Source organism: Eucyclogobius newberryi, unplaced genomic scaffold, assembly GCF_026437365.1.
Source record: "Eucyclogobius newberryi isolate DKJ021-1_F unplaced genomic scaffold, fEucNew1.0.hap1 SCAF_5, whole genome shotgun sequence".
Classification (NCBI taxonomy): Eukaryota; Metazoa; Chordata; class Actinopteri; order Gobiiformes; family Gobiidae; genus Eucyclogobius; species Eucyclogobius newberryi.
Genome location: NW_027316167.1, coordinates 21,229,512 through 21,255,894, shown reverse-complemented (window position 1 = coordinate 21,255,894; position 26,383 = coordinate 21,229,512). Strand labels below are relative to the sequence as shown.

Below are 26,383 nucleotides of genomic sequence, written 5' to 3'. Positions count from 1 at the left end.
GCGGTTGAAGCCAATCGAAACAGAACCTACTACTACAGACATTTAATAATAACAATAATAATAATAATAATAGGTTTATATAAAACGTATAGGGAGGAAGACAATTTACTATAATTTATTACTTGGCTAGAAAAAAGCATTTTAGACAAGGGCTGCAAGATTAAATGTGATCTCAATATTTGACCATTTACAGGGATCACAGAACACGCACAGAGGGTCATGAGGAAACAGAACATCAACACATCAGTTAAAAACATCAAAAAGAGTGTGAAAAAATAAATAGCAATACAAGTGGAACAAGAAAACCTGTAATCAGCCGACTCAGACCACTGTAAGAGGCAAAATCACATCACGGACTGGAACAATGCCTGGGTCATACGTGCTGAAAGCAACAAATACCACTGCTGGATCAGAGAGACCATCAAGATCTGCAAGCGAGGTCCAAGGAGCGTAAATTGTAGGCAAGGCAAATCTATTTGTAGAGCACAATTCTTACACAAGGCAATTCAAAGTGCTTCACACAACAGGAAAAAATGCTTTAAAATCACACTTGAAATGATCATTTGATTGTAATAAAAAGGAGAAGAAAGAATGAACCTTCACCATAGCGATGTTAATCTCACTACCCTGGATCACAAGACAATTGTTTGGACAAAACTTCAAACATTACTGACCATAAAACATAATCAATCATTTGGCTTTTGTATATAAAAAGCCCTGCAGGCCAATAATATTTAACAAAGATGTGGTGGCAGCTAAAATTAATATTGTTAAAATGCTTTTTACCGTGACTTCTTGGGTTTAGTCACAAATAGAAATCATCAGCGGCAACATTTGTGAATTTACCTTTTTGATATTTCATGGCCAAATACAACGTTATCAATACATTCTGAAAACTACAAATGGCCTTATGGGCAAATCTCCCTCTTTTTCTTTTATAATAGAACAAGACTTCACTCTAAGACAGTCAAATATTATATGAATAGACAGGAGACACATTAACATTTAGGTATAGATCTTCAGCCTGAAATGATCAGCTGGTGCAATGGCTGATTATAAGTGCATTGTCTGTTATGGGTCTTCAGAAGTCCTTTACTGAAATTATTAGATTTATGCCTGAATTATCTTTAGGAACAACTGCTGTAGGACACTAAATATTATTATTTTTTTATCTTTGATGTAAGCTTAAGGCAGGGGTGGGCAAACTATGGCCCGCCAAACATGTCTTCATAATCCGGCCCGCTAAACATGCCAAATAATATTTAATATATATATATATATATATATATATATATATATATATATATATATATATATTATTATTATTATTAGGCCCGAGCGCCACAAGCTGGCGAGAGGCCTATTAATCTCGTAAGGCCGTGCGAAGCACGGCTGCGAAAGTGCGCACGTAGTGCGCACAAAATCGAGCGCGAAGCGCTCGCCCACTTCCAAACACTCACTAACGCACTCCTCCACTCATGCACGCCCCATGCATACTAATTAGTTGTAGGAAAATGGAACATTACCGTTGTAAACGGGCGAAGCCCGTGCAAAAGTTCGCACTAAACGAGCACTTTACATTGGGATGACGACCGCTTCGCGGTCGTCATCCCCATATAAAGCACTCATTTGCGCTAAGTAGCTCACGAATACGTTCCCCATCTCTTGCATGTTCCGTGCATATAAGCATGTAAGGCAAAAATTGAACATTATTACTGTATAGAGGGCCAAAAACACAAAGTGGGCGGAGCCCACTCAAAATTATCGAAAGTACCCGTCAGTGACCAGGGACCCACACCATGAGGTAGGAAAGCGCGAGCGCTTTCCGAAAATGTATAGTTTATGATATTTGAAAAATGGGAAACATTGTTTTCGCATCGGAATATTATTCTTTCTTTCTTTCTTCTTCTTCTTCTTCTTCTCGGGACCAACCCCCCTATTTTTCACCCAGTGAACATTGACGAAAAGTCACACAAATTACTAAACCTACTTGAAGTGAAATAAATTCATTTGGCGCCACAGCGCCCCCTACAGATTTTATATGGAGGTAAAATGTTTAGTTTTGCGAAATTATATGAAATTTGACACACAACTCAATTTTAGCATCCCCATCAAAAAAGTCAATGACTCATGTCATAATTGTTATGGCGTTGCCGTAACGATGACCGAAACCTTTCATGTTATTCCAATGGGGAAATCGCCAGAACATGTTTACACTTTAGACTTTCACAAACTCCTCCCAGGGCGTCAGCCCTATTAACCTGAAATTTGGTGAGACTCATCTTCAAGACCATCAAAAGTTATCCACATTTTCATTCAAAGAGTCACGGTGTCTGTGCGGCAAAGCCGCACATTTTGCCAAGAATTCAAAATAAAATTGCTTTTTGATGGTAAAACAAAGGGGAGAAGATGTGACAGCGTCACAGATTCAGCAGTAGGCGTAATAAAAGGACAATTGGGGCGCGTTAGCGCCCCCTCCTCTTGCGGCGTGGCGGCGGTGTGGCGGCGGCGTGGCGGCGGCGTGGCGAGGGCCGATCATTGCCGCTTGCGGCTATATTTATTATTATTATTATTATTATTATTTTTCCTTTTCTGTCTGCACTTGTATCCTTAATAAATATGACGTGAAATGAATTAGATAATAGATTAAAATAGCCTATATTTGACAGAAAAGGGATATTTTATTTGATATTTAATTTTTTTTACATTTTTTTCACACCAATGATCGCGGGCCGGCCCTCCGCTACTTGCCTGGATTCGAATATGGTCCTCGGAGGAAAATAATTGCCCAACCCTCGCTTGAAGTCATCAAAAAAGTGTGAATATGAAGTGAATATGTTACATTTAAAAGAAGAAATTATTATTTAGCATTGAGTTCATTTTAAACCGCAATGTTGAATTAAAACTACTTAATAACAGAAACAGAATAGTTGACTTCTGGTTCCAATTTCCCCCTGCCCTTTTACATCTACATCACATCTATCATCATCACAACAAAGCGCAATTCTTTCTCAAAATGATGGCACAACACTGCTGAATCCTACATGTATCACTGTTTTATGTTATTTTTTTGAGTAGAGGAAGGCATAGGGCAGTGGGAGTGTATTTCCAGAGCAATGGCATCTTGAATGAAACAGTCAAGATTACTCAAACACATCACTCAAAATACAACTTTGAGTGAGTTAATGAGGAGGGAAGACTGTTACAACATGGTAATGATGGTAATGGTCTTCTTTAAGATAAACAATGTGTGGTTAATTCAGCTTTTTACTGAACTTTCCAGGTTTCAGCACATAAGCGCATGTCAACTTTTCTCTCTCAGATGTGCTGGCTCCTGTGCCTTCTAATTGGACAACTTATGCCAATAATTAAAGCCATCCCACCGGCGAAGTTATTAAAAAGTTCAGCCTGGTTTTCGTCATACCAAAAGCAGGCAGGCAGAGAAAGAGAGACAGACTTTAACCACCACACGGCAGCTTAAATCTGCTACTCCCACAAATAATAGGGATGTCTAAAAGTGAACCCTATTAGCAGAAGAACATGAGCCAAACACAAGCTTCTTACTCAGCCTGTCATTTCTGCGCTTCTAATTTAATACTCCCCAAGGCACATATCTGTCCTATACTGTACACGGAGACTTCACTGACATGCTCAAATTCTAAGAAAACTGATTAATTTGTCACTAGTCTTTGAGCCTAGAATCAAAACATATCATGCCTTCAATTTAAAGTTTCTCCACAATATTCTCCATGCGTTCATTCGAAAACACCATTATATTTAACATTATATTTATACATTTTTGATTATTTAACCCAAAAAAAGCCAAAGTCATTATTTATACACAGTGTCATGTGAGCATCCGTCTCCTCGACAATTGGAGCTAAATGGGACAAAACATCTCTAATAAAAAACATGTTTGCTTTAAATCATTGTAGCAGAAGGTAATAAAATGGATGTATATGTCAAATCAAGCCTCTCATTCACCTCTCTTTATTCAATATGTAACTAACTAAAGCTATTGTCCACTCAGATTGCAATGAAAAGAGCCATTATCTTCTAAACGTTCTTAGCCGAAACAACTTCAGAAAGAACATCAATTTAACGAGCAGTCAATAAACCTTCCACATGTTACTCTCAGCTCATAGACCATGAAGTCATAATTAGTCTTCCACACAATTAGAACTGTGACCCAATAGCAACAGCGTTTTGGAGGTGACTTTACCGTCCTTTACCGTTTCTCTCTGTTCAGGGGAGGAATGGACCTGTGGCTCGGCTCATTCTGAAGAGACCAGCCATGAAATTGAGTCAAAGCAGGCTCAGGGTCTACTTTTAAAATACTGCTTTAAGTACACGGAAAACCTTAGCAACGCATGCAACAATTAGTGTCCTTCATTACAAGGACAAGAGTGCTGGGTTGCTTTTCCCTCGTATTACTCTGATAAGGCACTGGGCATTCAGTGCATTTAAGTAGAATTACATGCTGGGACTTCCATTGTCCATAGTTCCATAAGCTTCTACTATGGCTTCAAATAGAATTCATCTCAAATCAGATTTAGACATTTTAACTGGGTGATATGCATGCGGTAAAATTCTCATCTTTACTGCAATGCAAATAATCAAAAGAGCCGGTTACCAATGAGGGTAATACTAACGCAGAGAGGTTTAAAGTCGCTCTATTCCTCTGACAATGCAAGTGCAGTGCATCGAGCCCATTGCAGGAAGTATCCCAGTGTCAGTAAATGTTTTCCTCCGTGTTTGCATGTCCAGGGAAGTGTGCCTCTGCATTTCCCTGCAGGTGATAGTATGTTTGTTGATGCAGCACCAGAACGGTGTGCTTGATTACATGCCTGCTCATGCATTAATGGCCTTCAAATGCCACCTAGAGCTTAGAGTGACTGTCCACACCTGCCCAGCCAGTACACATGTTATAGACACGCTCACCATGTCGATATGCACCCTGCGTGTGTACCGTAATGACTTGTCGGATACACTGTGCACGCTGCAACAAAAACACAATGTTCATGATTGGTTTTAGAGTGCAAGTGAGAATCTGTGTAGGAGAATAATTCAACATAAACATGGTCTATATAGGAGCCATATGTGCTCTAGTTTTATTTCCTTCAGAGATAGTGTGTGCATTGACCATCTGTCTCTAAAGATCTGGTTTGTTTATCAAAAAGTTCGTTACGAATATGAGGGGATTTCAATCGGTATCCAGCTAAAATGTGCTCATAATGATGTGGTTGGGTTAGATATATATAGAAGCTAATAATTTATTAACCCCAATGGTTTCCCACTCTGAAACCTGCTCGATGAAGTGTCTTGTGACGAAGAGTTTGAGCGGTACACTTAACGCAGTCGATCAGACGGTGAATGAACTCAAACTGCATGATTACCTCTCCTCTAGTGTTCATCAAATCAAATCAATTTATTTTTGTAAGGCCCAAAATCACAACAACAGTTGCCTCTGAGGGCCACAGGGAGAAATGAATCAACAATGTCTGTGGTGGCGATGAAGTCAGACAATGTCTGTGGTGGCGATGAAGTCAGACAATGTCTGTGGTGGCGAGGGACGATGTCCCAGGGTCCTCTGTCCTTAGACTCTCCTTCTCGGCCAGGAAAAACTACAAAAAAAAAGTGTTGTGAGGCTCAGCCCTTATATGCCGTCTCTGGTCTTTAGGTGACTTTGATGTTAGTTGGGAAAGAGTTTTTAAAGTTGGATGGTGTTGATGTTGGATATTGCCATTTGCAACAAGAACGTTACAACAGACCAGTACAAACACCTGTGTTTTAAATACATTTGGATGTTAGAAAATAAATCATTAACTTTAATTATGTTCCTGGATGCATTTACTGTTTATTAAATGTTGATTCAATCAATACTCTTTAATCAAATAATGGTGATTATGATAATGATAAGTTATACACAATGCAGGATTAGGCAGAAGTGATAACAAAAACATCAGAAGGTCTAAACTCCCTCGTTAACAAAAATTGTTACAACTTGGTTACAACTGCAAAATATTAGACACAATGTTATTTGGTATTAACTTCAATAACAGCTGGGGATTCTGCCTTTTTCATGTCCCTCTGGAACATGGCAACACAGAGCACATGCTGCTTAATCACCGCGGCATAAAAAAGATCATTAGCGCTAATCACTTTGCACATTTCTTATTTTCCCAGCCTACTAATGTTATTATTTCCAGTTAGTGTGCAGTGATGTTGCTGTGTACTTCATTGATGAGCTGCTGCGTTACAACAAAGTACCAACAAAAGTGACAGGGACATAATGTTCCGAAGTAAACACATTACATTCATTGTATAGTTTAGTGAGTCAGTGGTGGGCAGACGCATTTAACCAAAAGAGCCAGCGTGTCCAAAAAGCCATCCGGAGGGCAGTAATGGCATGGCATTATATTTTTTCCATTTGGAATGCATTTCAACATGCATATATCTCTCATTAGTAAATACTATAGTTAAAGTGTTGTGTCCATCAGTAATATTATTGTACATTTTCTTCTCTCAGTCCTATTTGCAATATCTATATTGGCACCAGCCGCCAACATCTATGGGTTGGACTCCAGTTTGTTCCTTTGGACACAAATATTACGTAGAATTAACAGCTCACTTTACCCTCGGCGGGAGAAAGGATCCTCCTGAGTTATAGGAGCTCCTCTGATGTTAAGATCAAAGTTCAGCTGAATAATCTTTGATCAGTGTGTCCAGCACATACTCAGAACTATTAATAGATGTAAAAATCGCTTAAAAACACTACTGGGAGTGGAACTGGCAGTTATCAGCACATGGTGTAAAGGCTCACTCAGCCTGAGGTGTTCATTAAATCTCAAACCTCACACAATAAAGCAAGAGTTTAGAATCAGTTTATAAAATCCTTTAATCTAAACAGTTAAAAGACCTATAGGGGACATTTGTGTCATGTGAATATTCCAGGCTAAAGTTGCGCACACTGATGACTTCTCTGGAGATTTTACAATTGATTTACTCACTGTTGTCTCTAGTGGCAGTAAGACTAAGAGGTCTGGTCTTCCAGAACACTGTTATTCTCCAAACCAGCAGAGCTATCATGCAGCCAGTGCAGAAACAAGTGAACGGAGGGTCCAGAGAAGAGTATTAGTTAGAATTCAGTCCTTTTTCTTTCCACTGACGTTCAGTGATTCTCTTGTACAAAATTCAGCAATTGACTATATCAGTAGATGGTGTAAATGTGATATATTTTTATGTTGAAACCTAAACTCAAGTACAAAATAACACAATAGTAATAAATAGTACCGGTAGTAGTTAGTCTTTCCTCTGTCCTATGCGCAGATAAAAATGACACAGATTCCCCATGTTTAGTCCTGACTCTGGCACCAGCAGGAGGCCGGTCCATGTTTTAGTCCTGACTCTGGGCACCAGCAGGAGGCCGGTCCATGTTTAGTCCTGACTCTGGGTACCAGCAGGAGGCCAGTCCATGTTTAGTCCTGACTCTGGCACCAGCAGGAGGCCGGTCCATGTTTAGTCCTGACTCTGGCACCAGCACGAGGCCGGTCCATGTTTAGTCCTGACTCTGGGCACCCGCACGAGGCCGGTCCATGTTTAGTCCTGACTCTGGCACCAGCAGGAGGCCGCTCCATGTTTAGTCCTGACTCTGGCACCAGCAGGAGGTCAGTCCATGTTAAGTCCTGACTCTGGCACCAGCAGGAGGCCGGTCCATGTTTAGTCCTGACTCTGGCACCAGCAGGAGGTCAGTCCATGTTAAGTCCTGACTCTGGCACCAGCAGGAGGTCAGTCCATGTTAAGTCCTGACTCTGGCACCAGCAGGAGGCCGGTCCATGTTTAGTCCTGACTCTGGCACCAGCAGGAGGCCGGTCCATGTTTAGTCCTGACTCTGGCACCAGCAGGAGGCCGGTCCCTGAGGTCATCAGAGTCTGAGATGGTTCATATGGCACTAACATGTCCGAGATGTACTTTGGCACTAGGCCATGGAGAGACTTATACACAAGCAGAGCTCCTTTAAAGTCTATTCTCTGAGCCACAGGGAGCCAGTGCAGAGACCTGAGAACAGGACTACTGTGATGGTACTTCCTGGTTCTAGTCAGGACCCGAGCAGCAGCGTTCTGGATGTACTGCAGCTGTTTTACATCTCGTTTGGAGAGGCCAGTGAGCAGGCCGTTACAGTAGTCTAATCTACTGGAGACAAACATATGAATAAGTCTCTCCAAGTCCATTTTAAACACTATGTCTTTGATTTTGGAAATGTTTTTAAATGGTGAAGCATTGATGTGGCTGTTGAAGTTCATATCTGGGTCCAATATTACTCTACACTACTATTATATGAAGGTTTCAGCGTGACTGACGATAACTGCTAAATGTTAGCTAAATGCTACTTCAGACAGAGTTTAGCTGGAGAAAGTTATTTTGCATCCACACCCTGATCTATTTGATGCAATGAGTGAATCCGTATTCACCTTCCGTCAGCAAGACATAGCTCTGTGGGCCGTCTGCGTAATTGTGGTAGCACAAGGACAAGGTTTTATGAATATACATGTGATGGAGATTATGCCATTTATTTCAGTTATGTAGCTGAGGGTTTTTTTCATACTGGATAGACGAGTACGGAAGATTGAAATTTAATGGTAAAGATAAAAGAAGCAATAATAAACAAGGAAAAGCAATAGTTTGCTATGCCAATTGTCATTCTTTGTATTTTGTATTTATATTTATTCCATATCTTGTGTAAGTTCAACAATGTTAAGGAATAATATACATTATTTTATATACATTAAATTGTATACATATGAGAAAATATGGGCATCCATATCTGTATAATAAGTTATTCTGCTATGAACACAAACTCCATGTCATGGAGGTTGAAAGGCATGAAGAACAAATCAAGACAAAATGTATTCTCCTCATCATTGTCTGTTATGTTGTCTTCCTCTAATTCCATTTATAGGTCTGGACACAGGGCTTTATCAAACAAGCCTCAGGCAAAGATACAGCCAAATAATCATCTTTTATCTGTGTAGATGGGTATCCAGCCCTGAGTCTGGAGACCAGTTAAGTCGATGTGAAGATGCACACGCACATGCAGAAACACTTGTATAAACATGAAAACTAATGATTCAGGGTGAAATATTGTTTACATGGAAACATCAGCATATGGCCCCGCTGTGACCTGTGTGAATCCTAATAAAAACACACTCACTTGTCCATAATTAGAAAAATAAAGAGACCCTTCCTAAGCCTTACACACAAACACACAGTACAGTGAAATGTGCTCGCCTCAGGCACTTCTGCTCTATTTTGCCATCATAATAACAGTCTAGAGAACCAAGGCAGGCATTAAGGTTTGAGAGAGCTTTGTTTTTCCAAACAGGAATATCTCTTCTGGGTTCATAAAGCTGACTTGACAGGCCGAGGAAATTCTGCCAGCTCAAATTAAAGAATTATTCTCGCTTTGATTCTTGTGTTTGTCTCACTGTGTGCTAGAGAAATATGCAGACGCAGAGGTGTAACAAAGTATAAAGGTTCAACTCTGATGGCTGCCTTTTACAGCATTGTCCGCTATGACTTGCTCTCTGGTCACCTATGGAAGAATCCATATGGGCTAATTCGGGGTAGTTGTGTCCCATTTGTAGTTAACCTGCCTTCCATTCAACTACACACAGATGACGATGAAAATAAATCTTCTAAAAAAAAATAACAGCCAAAGTTATAGAAGGTTGCAAGACAGTCACAGCACAAATTAATGATTAAAAACTATATATTTTCCCTCATGGAGAGAGTTATAAAGGTACCAAAAAAGTACCACTATTACAAATTAGGTATTATTTAAGTATACTGGTACTGGAAATGCACATGCCTTCCGCGTCGTTGACTAGGGCTAGTTTAATGGGAGCAGTGGTTTGGGGGCGTGTCTTGTCTCATGTTTTCAAAACGGGCCAAATGTCATCGTAGATATTTCTGCCCAGTGTTTTTATTTTAATCACACTTACAACATGCTATGGATTTGACCTCACAATAAACAAATATATTATGAGAGTGGATCAACATTTTCTAAATTATTGGGCATTTGAGACACAACAAGCTGAAAGATTTAAATTCGAGATGAGGGAGAATAATGTAATTCTAAACAAACCAGACCAAATCATTTTTTTTTATTTGAATCTTCCGACAAAAAATATATATATAAAATTTCAGGAGATGAATAAGATTAAATTAATCATTTTTTGGATACTCTCAATTTGTCATGAACAAATGAGGCCCATCCACAGCATAACCAGAAGCCCTTCTCCAGCTCTGAGGCAGAACAGATCGAGGCTCTAGAAAACTATTGACGCGTTCTGTTGCATTTATGAAGAAGAAGAAGTTTAACCATAATATGGCTTTGTACTCGTCAGCTTAACAGTTGGCCACGCCAACTGAAACATTTCATGTTTGTTTAATTCCCTCTTTTTCTAATTGAATATGAGGCCAATTTTCATAATCTAAAAATGGTTTTGCTATTTGTGGTTTGTAGAATATGTATGTGAAGTTCCTAGCTGTGTGTGTGATCTGTATGCATATGTTAAAACCATTTGTGTACCATATTGTGTAGCGGCCCCTGCACATCTCAAACTTCATATGGAGAGAGAAGTGACTCTTGAGTCCTAGTTTGAATTGATAAAAACTAAAGACAGACCATACCTACTGCAGGCTCCCTGTTTAATTGTAAAACAGTGCAGCTGCAGCACAAATAGCCTATGCTATTCAGTCCGAACTGCCTGGTCAGGTTAGTGCCCTTCGGAGAACTTGATGCCCTACGCACTGTGCGTTATGCGTAATGGAAGCTGCGACAGTGGTTTTGGGATTGAGATCTACAGACAGTTTTTGACATCGCATTCCCACTTGATTTCAGAACTTACGCTTTAAACCTCTTACTATGGACACAATACTTGATCCCTACGTACAGACAGAGGCTGAAGCTCTCTAACCCTGTAATGAGGACTTCTAAGAAGTGGAACAAGCAGTGGAGGAGCTACGTGCGTGTTTAGATATTACAGACTGGGAGGTTTTCAGAGCTGCCGCAGATAGTTTGGATGAGTAAACGGACATTGTGACATCATACATTTGATTCTGTGAGGACAGCATTATACCATCACACAAAGTCAGCGTCAATAGGCCTGTGGCGCTGACCTCTGTAGTCATCAAGTCATTTGAGCGCCTGGTCTTGCCCCACAGAGCTAACAGGTCTGTAGATGACGCCATTAACCTGGCACATTCACCCTGCAACATCTGGACTCCCCGGGAACCTATGCCAGAATCCTGTTTGTGGACTTCAGCTCTGCATTCAACACCATCCTCCCTGCTCTGCTCTCCCAGCACAACGTGCCTGACTCCACCTGCAGGTGGATCACTGACTTCTTGACGGATCAGAGGCAGTGCGTGCGGCTGGGGAAGAATGCCCCAGACACTTGGACTACGAGCAACAGGAGCTCCACAGGGCTGTGTACTGTCTCCTCTGCTTTTCTCCCTGTACACAAACTGCTGCACCACCAGCCACAACTCCATAAAACAGATCAAGTTTGCAGACGACACCCCCCTCATCTCGGGCTCATCTTGGACAGGGATGAGTCTGTCTACAGGAGGGAGGAGGACCGGCTGGTGTCCTGGTGCAGTGGTAACAACCTGGAGCTCAACGCCCAGACGACAGTGGAGATGATCGTGGACTTCATTACATTAAATGAAAGAAAAATGAGGAAACTAAGCTGCCCCAGATAAAAATATATTTCTGCAAAAGCAAAATAATCAACACTTTTCCTTTTTCTGTCCCAAAGGAACCTGAAAATCTATAATTATCTACCCACGTTGCACACCGCCTCCCACTTGTAATGATACAAATGGCAGACCTTACTGTTTTTTGTTTTTTTTACAACTCATCAAATAAATGATTACCTCTATCCTTGTAGTAGGGCACCAGCAAAAGATGAATGCACTGCAATATTCTGTTAGTCATGTAAAGTATACACGTTTGCACACAATCAGTGGTGAAACCTGAATAACTTAATTTTGATACTGGCAAGTACAGCATCACAGTAAAAAATCTACTACAAAGTATTGAAAAACCCAAAGAAAATCTAAAGTGAAGTATTTCATACAGATTTTGAAGTATTGAATTAGAGAACCTAATGAAGTGATTTGACTACACATGTGTGGAATACAATGTACAGATAAATGTTCTAAAATATAGAGAAGTTAAAATAATTAAAAATAAAATGTACTTAAGTAAAGTTCAGATAACTAAAATTGTACCTAAGTATACTGTTAATTTTACTTTGTTCTTTCTTACTTTCCACCACTGCACACACTGTACAGTAACTAAGAGTAAAGTATGCACTTAACTGTGTAAGACTTAAGCTTTAAGCAGGGTGTGTGTTCACATGTTCACAGCACATACACAACATCAGAATCATAAAACTAAACCCAGGATCAAACCAAGTCAACAACAAGGCTATACTGGGCTCAATCCAAGACCAAATCAGGACAGGTTTAACAAGCAGGGACATGTATTTTGAGAGCAAAATTGAGTTGGCAATGTAGCTTTGCTTTTTTAATGATTTAATACATAGTAACATATATATAATAACAGTACATTAATTTGTAATGTGTTTTACTCCTATCTCAGTTGTGTTGTGAGAACTCAGAGACACAGCTGCGGAGCGGAGGATAATAGTGGATTCTGTCTGCGTCCAGGCTGTGCAATAATGAAACCCACCCCACACAGCGAGAGGAAATGTGAGGTTTTATAATCCATCTGAGGGCTCGGGCTGGTCCTGCTCTCTGGAGAGACTCTCATTAAACTTCTCATTAAAGACACACTGGGCCTGGGCAATGACTCAATTTCAATGACAGAGAGACAACAGGGTCAGGCCCACTTCTCGACTCCGGTCACTACTGCTCAAACTGCTGACACTGGACAACACATTCTGACATTGGACTCACAGTGCCATGACAATTTATTTTAATAAGTTACTGGGATACGTGTGAATAGTGTTGTATCAAAGATTGTTTACAATTTATCAATATTAACTATGCTTCAAACCTTTTTGCTATATTGTAATGCATCACGCAGCAATACACAGACTATATTCGAGAAGATATTGCTTTCTGCCGCTAACGTTAATCCTTTTTAGAGCTGTTTTTTTCTGGCAGGAGGTAAAGGCAGCATGAGATAATACGGCTTTGCTTTTGCTTTGACAAACTCTGATATAAAATGAAGCTATCACACTCTGAACAGGATAAAGGAGGTTTTGTGCAATTCTTTGTAGTCGTTTCCCAGAGCACACATGTTTGCCTGGTCTGCACGCCTGCTCGCCTCAGCAATGATACTTAGTATGAGGGCTCTGATCGGTGCAATCCTTTGTTTCTGTGATGACTGGTTGTGAATATCAATTTAGCATTCATTGCGAGTTGCTGCCCCAGATGCCCAACCTGACACAAAAGCCAATCAGCTTCATGTTGGGTCAGCATTTACCGCTGCTCCAATCTGGAATAACAACCCTGCTTTCCCAAGTGCATTGACTGAGATGTTGTAAAATTGTACACAGCTTTTGCACAGAATGGCAAAGACTTTCTTTTATAGCCTTTAGCTACACCACTGAGGTTTAAATAATGGAAAAATCAACAAGACTCCTACGGCAAAGGTCAATTCACAACACATATTAAATTTACAAAACTATCTGCAAAGTGAATACAAAACACAACCATTATTATAATTATCATCCTGTTTCAAAAGCTGATAGAGATCCCTTTAATTGTAGGCTAATCATAATCGTGGTTCTAAATAAAAGCCAATTAAATTATGTTCTAAAGCTGCTGAAGTTCACACCAGGCGTCACGAATGAAAAAAGTATGAATTGTCGCCCATTGAAAATAAGAGAATGGTCTAAAAATGTAAATATTTTCAATGGCAGAAGTCCGGTCATTACAATGCCTCCATTTTGTGGAAAGCTGGTTCCAGATGAATGTAAATTGCCAAAGCAATTCAATCATGTACCTAATAAAATTACACTTGGCCAGAATATAAATGTAATGAAGAATGTGCCGTTTGCTGGTACAGTAAGATGGGAAAATGTTCTAGAACATGTTTCGTGTAATGTTTGTTCCAGCACCAAGTCAAATTAAGATAAGTTATCTTAAGTTCCGGAGAAGGACCCCGCCTCATCTACACCTCTTCCTCTTCCAATCCTATTTATAACACCTGCTCCATTGTTCTTGTTTAAGTGCCTCTCTTTTCAACTTCTCATCCCTTCTATCTTTCAGGAGGGACACAAGCCTGAGATTCATATTCACACTGTTCTAGCTTGGGCTCCTTACTGATGAAATAAATTAGATAAGGTGTTATGAGCATTAATGCTCGCCAGAAAGCAAATTATTCTGGCCCCGCTGTGGGAGTCCCTGCTTTGACTGCTGCCCCCGCAACCCGGCCCCTGATAAGCAGAAGAAGATGGATGGATGGATGGATGGAGAAAGCAAATTATTTTGATGTTGCAAAATCAAAAGGAAAGTTCAAGAATGTGACATTTGTGCCTATAAACAATTGTACAGTATGGCTCAATTTGAATCAAATTCCCAGCCTTGTTAGTGTCTCTGAAGATCCTTCCCACACTTGCAAAAATATACTGCGTATATTTCACACTCATGCACTTATAGAACCCTTTGAACTGACTTTCATCCCTGGAGTCTAGGAATAATAGAGCTAATGATCCCGGCACAGATAAGAATAAGAGCAGAAGCAGCACAGAAACACACAATTCACAATATGCTCTTATCACTGTCATTGTGACTTCAGGTCTTCAATATTTGTCGACAATAAACACTTTCTGGGACCATCTGTTCTAACAGGGCTGCTTATTTTAGGACCGAGAGGAGGAAGTAAAAGCAGGAACTATTATGTAATATAAAAGCAAGAAATAAAAACCTTTATCCCCATTCCCATTTCAACCATCCACTTTCTGTGACAGGAGTGGCTGATGTGTCATGCTCAAGCATGGACTGAACAACCTTTTTTTACATTTTACTTTATATATTAGTTTTATATGAAAGTGCTCGACACTTGATGAATCTACAACATCACTCCAGAAAAAAGAAAGAAAACTGTAATAAAACACACATTTGTCAAATGAAGCATTATTGGAAAAAAGGTTAAACTATTTTTTTTATCAAATCCAACGTTGAAGCATCTATTGCAATTCAATGCATGTGGACTAACAGTCTAAGACTAGCAAACCCTAATCACTGTAGACTATAGTGTCAAAACAATTCCACCACAGTTCAGGTGCACAATCCAAAGTGTCAGCTGCAGTTATGCAACTTCTCTTCTTCCACTGGATTAAAAGTAAATTCCAAAGGAAGTTTCGACAGCTCAAAAACATAAGACAAACTTTCTTACCTTCTGCCTGATTTCCTCCTCCATCTTGACTGGCGACCCCAGCTCTGCCACCTGTTTGACCCCATCACTGGCCACGCCTCCGTACTCCCAAAGAACATAGCTTTTAGAGTGAGATGCTCCAATCAGGGCGGACCAATGGTTTGCACGACCTATAAAGTCATTAAAAGACAGTGACTAGTTTATGTAAAATATACTTATTTGCCATTTTGTTACAGACAGTGACTTGGGAGAGAAGCACAGGAGAACTGTCGAGCAGCTTCTTTTTTTTTAACCTGCAGTGCATGTGGTACTGTTTGAGGAGGCAATTGCCACAATGTGACGTTTTCCAAAGTTGTATAACAAGTATAACAATAATAAAATATAAATTGGAATCGGAATAATCATTACAACTCTTATTAACACATAATAAAATGAGTTCATATGGTATCATCTTGTCCACAGTCCACCAAACCTCACAAACATAAAGATAAATGTTGCTCCAAGCAGGTCGCCATGGCTGAAGCAGTTGTGCATCACTGCAATGACTCACTAAAGGGACGATTGGGAGAAGAAAAATAGAACTGTCAAGGTTATCACTGGCCAGGTTGACCTGTTTTACACTGAATCTTTGTAACGGTGAATGTGTGTCACCATAATGGTCATTGGCTTGGTATTATTTGGTGAAAAATCTCCCAGACACTATTTACACCGTTGTTCAATTAGATGAGTTTCCAAGGATATGACTTTGTACAAGGAGAAATCCACCAGCAGAGACTGATAACTTTAACAGAAACATCACAGCTTGACCTGTATTCCCTCCAAGCAGATCTATTTGTGTGAACAAGTGAGTTCCATACCAAGTACCTCCACGAGACAGTAAATTAAAGCTGCTTTCGATCCCCGGGTTTATCTTACTCCATCTAATCAGTATATTGATCTGACTGGCAAAAGCCTGATTTAGACAAGAGAGCTGCTATAATCTGCAAGTCCGTATGCATCCTGATGGGGTGGCTCAAGGTTATACACACACATAAGCAGACAGAAATGAAAAGAAAATATTGTTATCAACCACACATTTCTTCTATTTGTACTAAAAAATGAAGGACAACAGTTTGCAACAAAGAAGCATTTTTTGAAGCACTAACTTCTTGGCTCGCTCGGTCAAACCAATTTTTCAACAGACAAAATAAAATAGAATCGTATACTTTTGTGAATACTCTTGTCAAACTTTCTGGAGGTAAAAGACAATTTTTTCTTACGTGGATAGTCTTTGGGATGAAGCTTCTCGGACCAATTTCCGAAGAAAGTGACCCTGTATTTGGCTGTTCCACAGGCACAACAGTCCAGTACAGGCTTTTCGGTCACGTCACCATACAATGACTCTGTACAGATTAAGATATACAAACAGCATAAGCACAAATCCTAGAAAGCAAATAATCTGTGTAAATTGTACAAGTAAAACAAAGGAAACAGATAGATGTGTTTACAGTTGTGTAAGTGTCTCGTACAGTGTTGAAGAAAGTGACTGTTGACTTTTACTACACTTTCCCCCTTGTCTAGTTTGAATGTGGTCAGCTGTGGCTAGTATTGGTTAACCACCGCCATAATGTGAAGTGAGGGAATAATGCAATGCAAGTGTCTTTATCAAAAATGTGTATTGTATAAATGATTAGGATGTATTATACACCTGCAGGTTTTTTTATGCAGTTTGTTTGCATTTTATCCCACAATATTCAAATGAAACCTACCTTTCACACACATTCTCTTAGTTAGAGGACCTTCATCTTGGAAATAAATGATACGCTTCTGCACAATGCTGGCCCTACAAAAGAAACAACATGTTAGTCACTGGTTTACAAAAATATGAACGTCAGACAAAATTAACTATAGTGAACATTCTGTGGAAATGCAATTTTAGAGTAAAAGATTGTAGTTTGTCCTAAAAAAACAAAAAACAAAATGGTAGATAAAAAATGCAGCAGTTGTACTTAACCTAAAATCCATAACCTTCACTCAAAGAAATGACACAAACATGGAGTTAATGTATATAATTTGTTTTGACAATCAAGCAACCTTGTAAGAATGATTAAACATGGGAAAACAAAGTAGTCGTAACATGTAACTATCAATGTTGTGCCGCCCTAACAGAGACACATGCAAATCCATTCACTGTCATTTGACTTTTATCTCCCTCTTCAAACCGGTACAATTAGGTCAAATACTTAATGAAATTATGATCAAGCTATTAGAGTCTGTTTGAAGAAAATAATCACCTATTGTGTGAATGGAATCAATCATGGGAGGCCGAACACAGAACACTCTCATAGTTTCCTATTTCATTCAATCTTATAATAAGGTACATTTTAATAGATTTACTTTTCAGATTTTTTTCAGATAAAAAAACTACCCTGAAGCTTGTTATGAATACAGTTCAGTTCAAATACATAAGTACAGTTACAAATTATTATCTGTCCCTTTTCATGGACGGTTTGAGGTTCAATCCAACATAGAAAATATATGTTTAAGCCACATATATATAAGATTATTTTTTTCACTAAATATTGATTGTTTGGGTTTATATGTGTACAATTACAAGCACAAAAAATATTATAATATGCACCGTTTCAATATACTTGGACCCAGAATACAGTTACTGTTAATAATAATAATAATAATAATAACTTTTATTTATATAGCGCTTTTCAGTGACCCAAAGACGCTGAACATAATAAAAAGGGGGGGGGGGGTATTTACAGACAGGGGGGACAACACGTACAATACACATTAATATACAGATAAAATGAACAAGACAGAAGAAGTAGAGAGAAAAAGATGGGGATGTAACAGGGGGTAGAAGAGTAGGCAATGGGGTAGAGGAGGCTAGGGGTAGGGGAGGTCATAGGCTTGGGTGAAGAGGTATGTTTTTAGGCGGGATTTGAATGTTGTGAGTGAGGGAGAGTGGCGGACAGGTTGGGGGAGGGGGTTCCAGAGTCTGGGTGCTGTTCGGGAGAATGATCTGTCGCCAAAAGTTTTGAGTCGGGATGTTGGTGCAGTCAGGGTGAGAGAGGAGGAGGAGCGGAGAGCTCGGGTGGGGCGGTGGGGGATGAGGAGGTCAGACAGGTAGGGGGGGCAAGGTGGTGAAGAGCTTTGAAGGTGAGGAGGAGTATTTTAAAGTTTATGCTGTTGACGAGTAGGGCAAATAACTGCACTGAATTTGGAGTGTCTACTATGATGTCTTTGCTAGTTGCTAGGGCCATTTGAAATCAACCATAATTTTCAATATCAAATAAATCAATATTATCTATACACATTTTAAATGCAGTAGCTTTACTTCTATCCATATCACCAGACTCTTAATTGTGTTACCTTTCAAATGATGTACAACACATGTATTTTGTACTTTTACTCTTTTGATACAATTTAGGTTTTGAGGTTAGGTTTAATTTGGAAAATTACAATTAAAGACACTTGGCGAGGATGAGTAAAAATAGGTGAGTCTTGGTTGTTGTTCTTTTGTTTTGTTTTTGCAGTGGTAGGTGTAGATCTTATAGATATTTTTGAGCACAATGAAAAAGGCACAAGAATTTGGTGCAAATAGAGACTGAGACCAAAAATAAATGGATTACGTAGTAGAAGGACTTTAGCAAGTTTGGAAGACAGAGTGGATCCTGTCATCACAGTGCAACCAAGACCAACCAATGCACCAAGTCTCTGTCTACCCTAAAAAATAGACAGCAACTTCCCATCAATTACACTGCAGCGAACCACAAATCTCCAAGGCAAACCAGCACGTCACATGTACAGACAGACCACACACTCCAAATTACAAGACCAAAGGATTGTATAGAACCATGTTATTTAGAGGACAGGCCAGATTCAATAAAAGCAAAAACTGGGGCCAATAGCAACCAGCTTCATCCAATGAATGCATGCCCTGCAAATGGCTGTCCATTTACCATGCTGTTTATGCCATTTCCTTGAGTTGGACATTATGCAACACTTGATCCCGCTGCATGTTGTACTGGTAATGGTTGGTCTTGGCTAGCAAAAGAAGCGGTCTGCTTCCCAGTCACAGTTGTACGTTTAAAATACGCCGCCCTCTCTCTGTTGTGCCTTGAAACAGCCAATACATCCATGGAAACAGCATGGAGGATCACGATTATGAAATAAAAAGTGTGCGATGACAGGGCGAAGGCACGGAGGCTAAATTGAACGGCAAACGGAGGCTTAAGTGATCGGCACACGGAACTAATGCTGCAAAATGACAACACGCAATATGCAGAGTTACAGTTCAAAACAGCAGGGATCACTGGTCTCAATCAACATGAAGTTTTCTAACTGTTTACAAACAGTCTGGTGACAAGTTAATTAGTCCTTTATATATATTCTTTATGTACAAATACAACAGTTTGGACCGGTGCTGTTTTGGGGACATACTTATATGAAATTAAGAATACAATTGTTTAAGCAGAAACCGCTTATTTGCTGTTTATTACTATAAACTAAAACATTTATGTAAAAAGGATTTGATATGTTTTAAATAGTTTACAAATGTACAAATAAATTAACCAATTACTCGATTAATCGAAGAAAATAATTTATAGATTACTTGATTACTAAAATAATTGTTAGCTGCAGCCCTATCTGGTTTGGTCAAATACAAAATAACTGTTTAGCAAGCAATTTGATGTTCTGTCCCAACAATTGAGACAGCGTAAATAGTTTCAGATGTCTAATATATTGGGCCAATGGTTCCACAAAGTGAACCACAGGGGTGACCAAGCACAGCCCTACCTCATCCCTCTGTCAAAATCAGTGGGCCTGTCAAGTGATGTTGGGCTGTTGTAAAGAAACCCAATATGTTTGACAATGGTACAATATGTTTGACAATGGTACAAATAATATATTTGTACCATTATTTAGGACATAATTGAGGCGTATAGTCCCCATTAAGTATTGAGATTGATTGACATGAGGCACAGTCAAGTCGATCCTTCCCTTTTTTTAGAAATTAAGGAGACAATGACTTCCTTATGGTTTATGCTTGATGTGTCCAAAAGGTCTGTGGTCTGGCTGTTTGCAGCTTTTTAAAGCTTTTGTTTGCAGTTTTAGATATTCAAGGATCCAAGCCTCCATAAACCTGAACACATATTTCCCTTCAGTGTCCTCTGGAAGACCTAAAATCCACAAATTACCTGTAATTACACTCTCCGGGTTGTCCACTTGATCAATAAGAACGAGTACATGGTTTGTCAAATTTCCCACGTTGGCTCACAGGGTGTCTATTCAATCTGAGATTCCCTTTTCGGCTGCTGTGGCTCGGCAGGACGAACACACGGGAGGATGAGGCACCAGGACCTGGGTAGAGCGCCACGATGTTCAAAACGAGCAGCAACAGGGGTGAAACCCTGCCTGTGCTGTAAGTACATTGTACATTGTAGTGGCGCTCACATAAGAGAGGGGTGCCTACGACCCCAAGGACGTGGTGTCTACAAGATGTGCTGCCCCATGTGTTCTTAGTTTGTGCAGGAAGATCTGTTCATGGCTGTAGAAGGAGTCAAGGAGAAAGATGAGGTCGAGGGTATTGGCGGGGAGTTCCCAGCCACACCGTCTATGTGGGCCCGGCCTGGTTACCCACGGACTGACTGTTTCCCTATCACCACATTTTTAATATTTTTTTATTTTATCTCATCTTAACCATGGTTTTAATGTAATAAATCATGCATTTTTTACAGTGTAGCTTGTTTTACAATAGCTTTGTTTTTCACCCTTTCCCTATAGCCACTACAATATACAACTCATCCATGATGAGCCGCATGTATCTTTGCTGGCTTCCTGCTGGTGCCAGAGTCAGGTCTTAATATGGGCAATCGGATTTTCAGTTTTATGCAGCTAAAATCTGGTCTTCCTGAAGATGCGAGACAGGCCTCTACTCTGACAATGTACAAATCAAGGCTAAAACTATTTATTTTAGCTTTGCATATGACTGAAAGGATTCTATTTGCACTCTTTCCTTTCATGTATTTCTGTTTTGTGATTTTAATGCATTTCTTCCCATTGTGTGAAACACTTTAAATTGCGTACAAATTGTGCTCTACAAACAAATTTCCTTGCCTTGTCTCTCCTATCTGCACTTGGCGATCTATAACAACAGGCCATCAACAGAGGCTTCGAGTGACATGTATGTGTAACCATATTGCTTCTATATCTGATATAATTAGGTCAGTTCTACAGTATTTTTTACCGGTAAGTTGTCTTTTTGTAAAAGGCTACTCCTCCCCCATATTTATTATTGTCTTTCCTGTAAATGTTGTAGCCCTGTATGAAAAAGCTCTCTGCCCTCATACGTATGATCCAAATGTGTTTCAGTTAGTGCAAGAGTGTATACATTAATTTCGGCCTGTAGATTTTCAATTTCATACAATTTATTTCTCAAGCTATTTATGTTGATATGTACAGCGTTTAGACCTATCTTTGATACAATATTACATTCTGTCTTATTTACCAGCATGAGTTAACCATACCTTGTCGGATTGAAGTCAACTTTTAAGTGCTGTTTCTCAGGTGAATAATCAGCTTATCATGTCTTAAAATGGCAATATCACCTTTTTCACATGCTGCTTTCATCTTGCGCAAGAGTCATTTTCTTTTCATCTTGACAGCTTCAGTATAAACTTATTTTGGTGCCATTCAATTTTTTGCTCGTGCCAGTCCGTCTTTGAATTTGTAAAACTTCACCACATTAAGTTGCTCACAGTAAGAATTTGAGTGAGGGAATACTGGATCAAAGTTTATATCAAGAGATTCAGCGTAGACCTAATATGCTACACCACATTGGCTGAAAATTTTAAATTGGCTACATGGACATATTGCTATAATGGGACACAATGATAAACATCTAAGTGTTGAAATGTTTTTTGTGGAAAATGTACAGGCTATATCAGTTTTCCTCCTGTGGGTTGTACACAAACAAAATTCAAAAGCACACAGACAACCTGAAACTGATGAGCTGATAAGTCTGGTTTCTGAAAGTTTAGGCAAATCTGTTAATCTGGTGCTGATTTACACAAGGTCATCCTCTTCAGGCTACAGTAATAATTGGGATATTTGAGATATTTGGGCAACTCTTATAATGGTTCTAGTGTTACTTCTTCAGCACCCATGAGAACTGGAGCACCACAAGGATCAATTCATGGGTCTCTGCTGCTTACATTGTATATGCTCCCATGTTGCTCAATCTGAAGAAAATAAAGCATTTTATTTCATTGCAATGCAGATAACTAAAACCAAATGACCCACAGGTCGAGAAATCCCTGGACTGTCTCAAAAATCTTGAATTCTAGAAAGACAATAAATTCTCACCCAAAATCACCAAATACCACTAATTAGAAGCTACGGCCGGATTTAGTTTAGGGCACTGACCAAAGAAGAGATTTCAAAAAATGATACCCACATACGAATTTATATTAAAGATTCAATATCAAGAATTGAACATGTAGTATCAAGTATCAAAATAGAGTTTTTTGTATTTTTGTATAAAAGTCTTTTTGTCGAAGGCATCTTTTTGAAACTCACATGCATCTGTAACACCTTGCTTGGACTAGTGCAGGACACTTTATTTAGGTTTCAGATAGCCCTGATTGTAGCTTGTCCAGACTTTTGAATGTTTGGATTTAAATGCTTTCTACCACTCACACTCTAACCACTCTAACACCCTCTTTCAAGCTCCCAGGCAAACAGATTCAGCCTGTTGTTCCTAGAAGTATCCTGAGGACTGTGCCTTTTCCATAGCTGCCCAAAGCTGTGGAACCAGTTTCCTTTACAGGTTAGACTCAATCCCTGCCTGTCTTTAAATTGCATCTTAAAGTATCCTTTTTTCCAGTGCTGCCCGGTGGTCGAGCACAGGACATGTATGCCAGGCTCCAAGTGCAGCCAGCCGCAGTGTAATGAGTTGCCCTCCCCCTCTCTCTCTCATCCCCCATTTAACACCGTTTTTTTTTAAATGTCCTTTTTTCCAAGACACAATGGGAGATAATTTAAGTTGCATGTGCACAGGCAAGTGTTAATTTTCTGTGAGTGTCCTTCTACCATTTTCCTTTCAGTTTTATATTTTTACTTTTCTTTTCCTCATATTGTCACCTGAATATATAAAGATTACGGTTAATAAATAATAGTAATGCATTTGATATGGTATTTTTTTTGAACACACAAAGACACATGTTGCATTAATCATTCACTCCACAGTCGATGGAGTGATTGATTGTATTGTTTTTATATGAGGTTGCAATGCACCCTTTAGCACTCTTGTAGACCCAGGCCTGGTCCTATCCAAGTACTGACCAGGCCCTGACTTGCTTAGCTTGAGATTTGACAAGATTGGCTATTGAGAAGGTATGGCTAATAAATAGATAATTATATATATAGACTGCCATCATTTTTTCTATGTGGTGCATATTCCATAAGAGGTTGATATATATATATTGATATATGCATAAACCCAGATGATTTATGCTAATTAATTTAAGTATCTTCCCACGCCGTGTCATTATTTACACACACTTCTGTAATCACGCCTTGATGTTTTTGAAGCATGATCTCTGTTCGTGTAAGCCCCAAGGACTCTCTCCAGCAGAATTGATTGGTGTCGATCTGCTCTGCCCTTATTAAAAGTAATGAATAGTTTATGAAACCAAGTGGAAATGAAAATTCTGAATTCCTGCTATGCCGGCGGCAACGCATGTGATAAAACAGGTACTTTACTTGTGAAATTAATATATTTTGCAAGCCAGGCTTACATTCTTTAGTATAGCCTTACATACGAGATGTTAGGCTATACTAAACTTGGGACTAAATTAAACATGATCCATCCAGTGGAAGAAATGCTTTAATATCAGAATGTTTAAGCCTACATTTCTAGTATATTTTGTTCAATACAGTCCAATGTTTCGTTGTACGTTGGGAAGTGGAATCATAGTTGTATAAGTCAATGGTAGTAGTAGTAGTAGCTGTGGAGTTTCCACTCCGATTGGAGTTTATACAATATGATAATCCAACCACCAGGGGCGTACTGGGACCTCTTTTTCAGCCCTGGAAATGTAGGCTGTGGACTGGCCCACTTTCAGAAAGTCCACAGCTTTTTTTTAATCAATGGTTCTTTCCCCTTCACTTACGTTTTCACTCATTGTGAATCTAAGAGAAAACCAGTTCCGTCTTTAGCAGACACACAAACCTCAGAAAGAATGAGCTGCTGTTAGTTGTTCTGCTTAAGCTTTTACAGATGAATAACACCTATTCTCTGAGTCACTGCTGCGCTGCTAACCACAAAATACAGACATTTTATTCATAATATTTAACTTTTAATTCATGTACCCCAACATTTAGATGGGGCTGTTGATCATGTCTTTGTCCATAATTTACTCGGTTTTACAGCACATGTCCAAAATGCCTCTTTGCTCCAATCTATCTGCTCCATGGTTGTGGTTGTTAATAACAAATGATGTGGAAAAAACCTTGTTGTATCCATACCATGAGCAGATCACTCTGCATTTTCGTTTCCGTGCAGTGCGTTTAACTGTAAATGCCGCGCACTTGCGCTAGCCTCCTGTCCACTTTCAATGTGCGGCCAATCATACAAAAATAACCAATGACATAGCGGGGAAAGAGAACCAGCTGTGAATCAGAGATAGAGAAGAGCCAACGGACAGTCAGAGCAGCCAATCGGTGCTCATGGAAAGGCACAGAGCAGAAGGCTGTCTGCGCTGGGGTCGTGGAGAGCGTACAGAGCGCAGCAAAACCGCTTCACAGAACCACAGCGGCCACCGGGAAACATCCCGACGCTCCCGATTAGCTTGCCTGACCAGCCAGTCCCTCTTACATTCTGTTCAAATGCAGAAGGGTCTGGAATCCAACCCAGTCACTCCAATTTCCAAAGGGAGTGATTGACAGGTGGCTTAACTAATCAAATCAGACAAACGCATTGTCCGGTCGTGTCTAAACAAACATGGTGGCTGAGGTAAATGAAGTTATATATTTTGTTCTGAATGTTCTGAAAATATTTGAGGGATGTTTTTCGCACTTGAGAGACACGTGACACAAATTAGCGGCGGTGGTTGGACCTGTTCATGCTTGGAGAGTTTTTTTGACGCCCCCGAATGGTCCAAATCCAGACCCTTCTGCATTTGAACAGAATGTAGGAGGGACTGGCTGGTCAGGCAACCGATTAGCCAGCATGCCTTGGCCAACCACCCTGAATGTTACATCGTACATACTTGAGAAGCACACATCCAGAGCCACTAGGGGGTGCAGTCCAGAAGACCTGTATACTGGTGCGTCTGCGAGGAGTGCTTTCTGTGACAGCGGGAGGGCAGTTGGTCATAAACTGTGTCTCCTCTTCATCAATAATCTGCAATGTACAAAGAAACATACTGAGTTATAAATAAAAAAAACAATACAGAAACTATCCCAGATGGTGATGCATGCCACTCTGAGTCTTGTGTGTAATTATGGGTGAAATCAGTCCACATCGTGTTCTCTCTCATTGCCAAACCAAGCACTGGCACTATCAGCACTTATTTCTACGGTACAAAAATATAATGGGATATTACAGGCACAGTGGTTCCTCTGACTCAAATTCATACACCTATTTGCGTTTATTAGATTTAAAAAATGTGCACTAAAAATACAATATCCACTTGGGGCTCTTTGGTTAAATGGCTCTCTATTAAAGAAGGAAAGGGTTGTAATTTGCAAAATGAGTCAAAGACCTTTGAGTTACATGTTTGTACATATAAGTAAACTCAACTTCAAAGGCTATCAACGCAAGATCTTTTTATGCCGTGACTATTTAAAAATCACTCGCCATCTCTGTACTGTAGTTAACATTTAAGCAAAAAGTCTTTGGAGAATTTTTGGCAAGACCTAAAATGTCAAAAGCATGCTGCCCTTTTCTACCTCAAACGCACCCTTGGA

At 39.6% G+C, this 26,383-nt stretch overlaps 1 protein-coding gene across 1 annotated transcript in view; it reads right to left on the bottom strand.

The window, feature by feature from the left end:
* The window catches only part of spon1a (spondin 1a), a 41,192-nt gene that overhangs the window by 12,016 nt on the left and 2,793 nt on the right, over positions 1-26,383 (bottom strand). Inside the window, exons 3-6 of the mRNA XM_072465166.1 lie at positions 25,684-25,817; positions 17,164-17,237; positions 16,675-16,797; positions 15,437-15,585 (exon numbers count right to left, since the gene is read on the bottom strand). Coding sequence (XP_072321267.1) covers positions 15,437-15,585; positions 16,675-16,797; positions 17,164-17,237; positions 25,684-25,817 — 480 coding nt within the window. The remainder of the gene's footprint in view (positions 1-15,436; positions 15,586-16,674; positions 16,798-17,163; positions 17,238-25,683; positions 25,818-26,383) is intronic.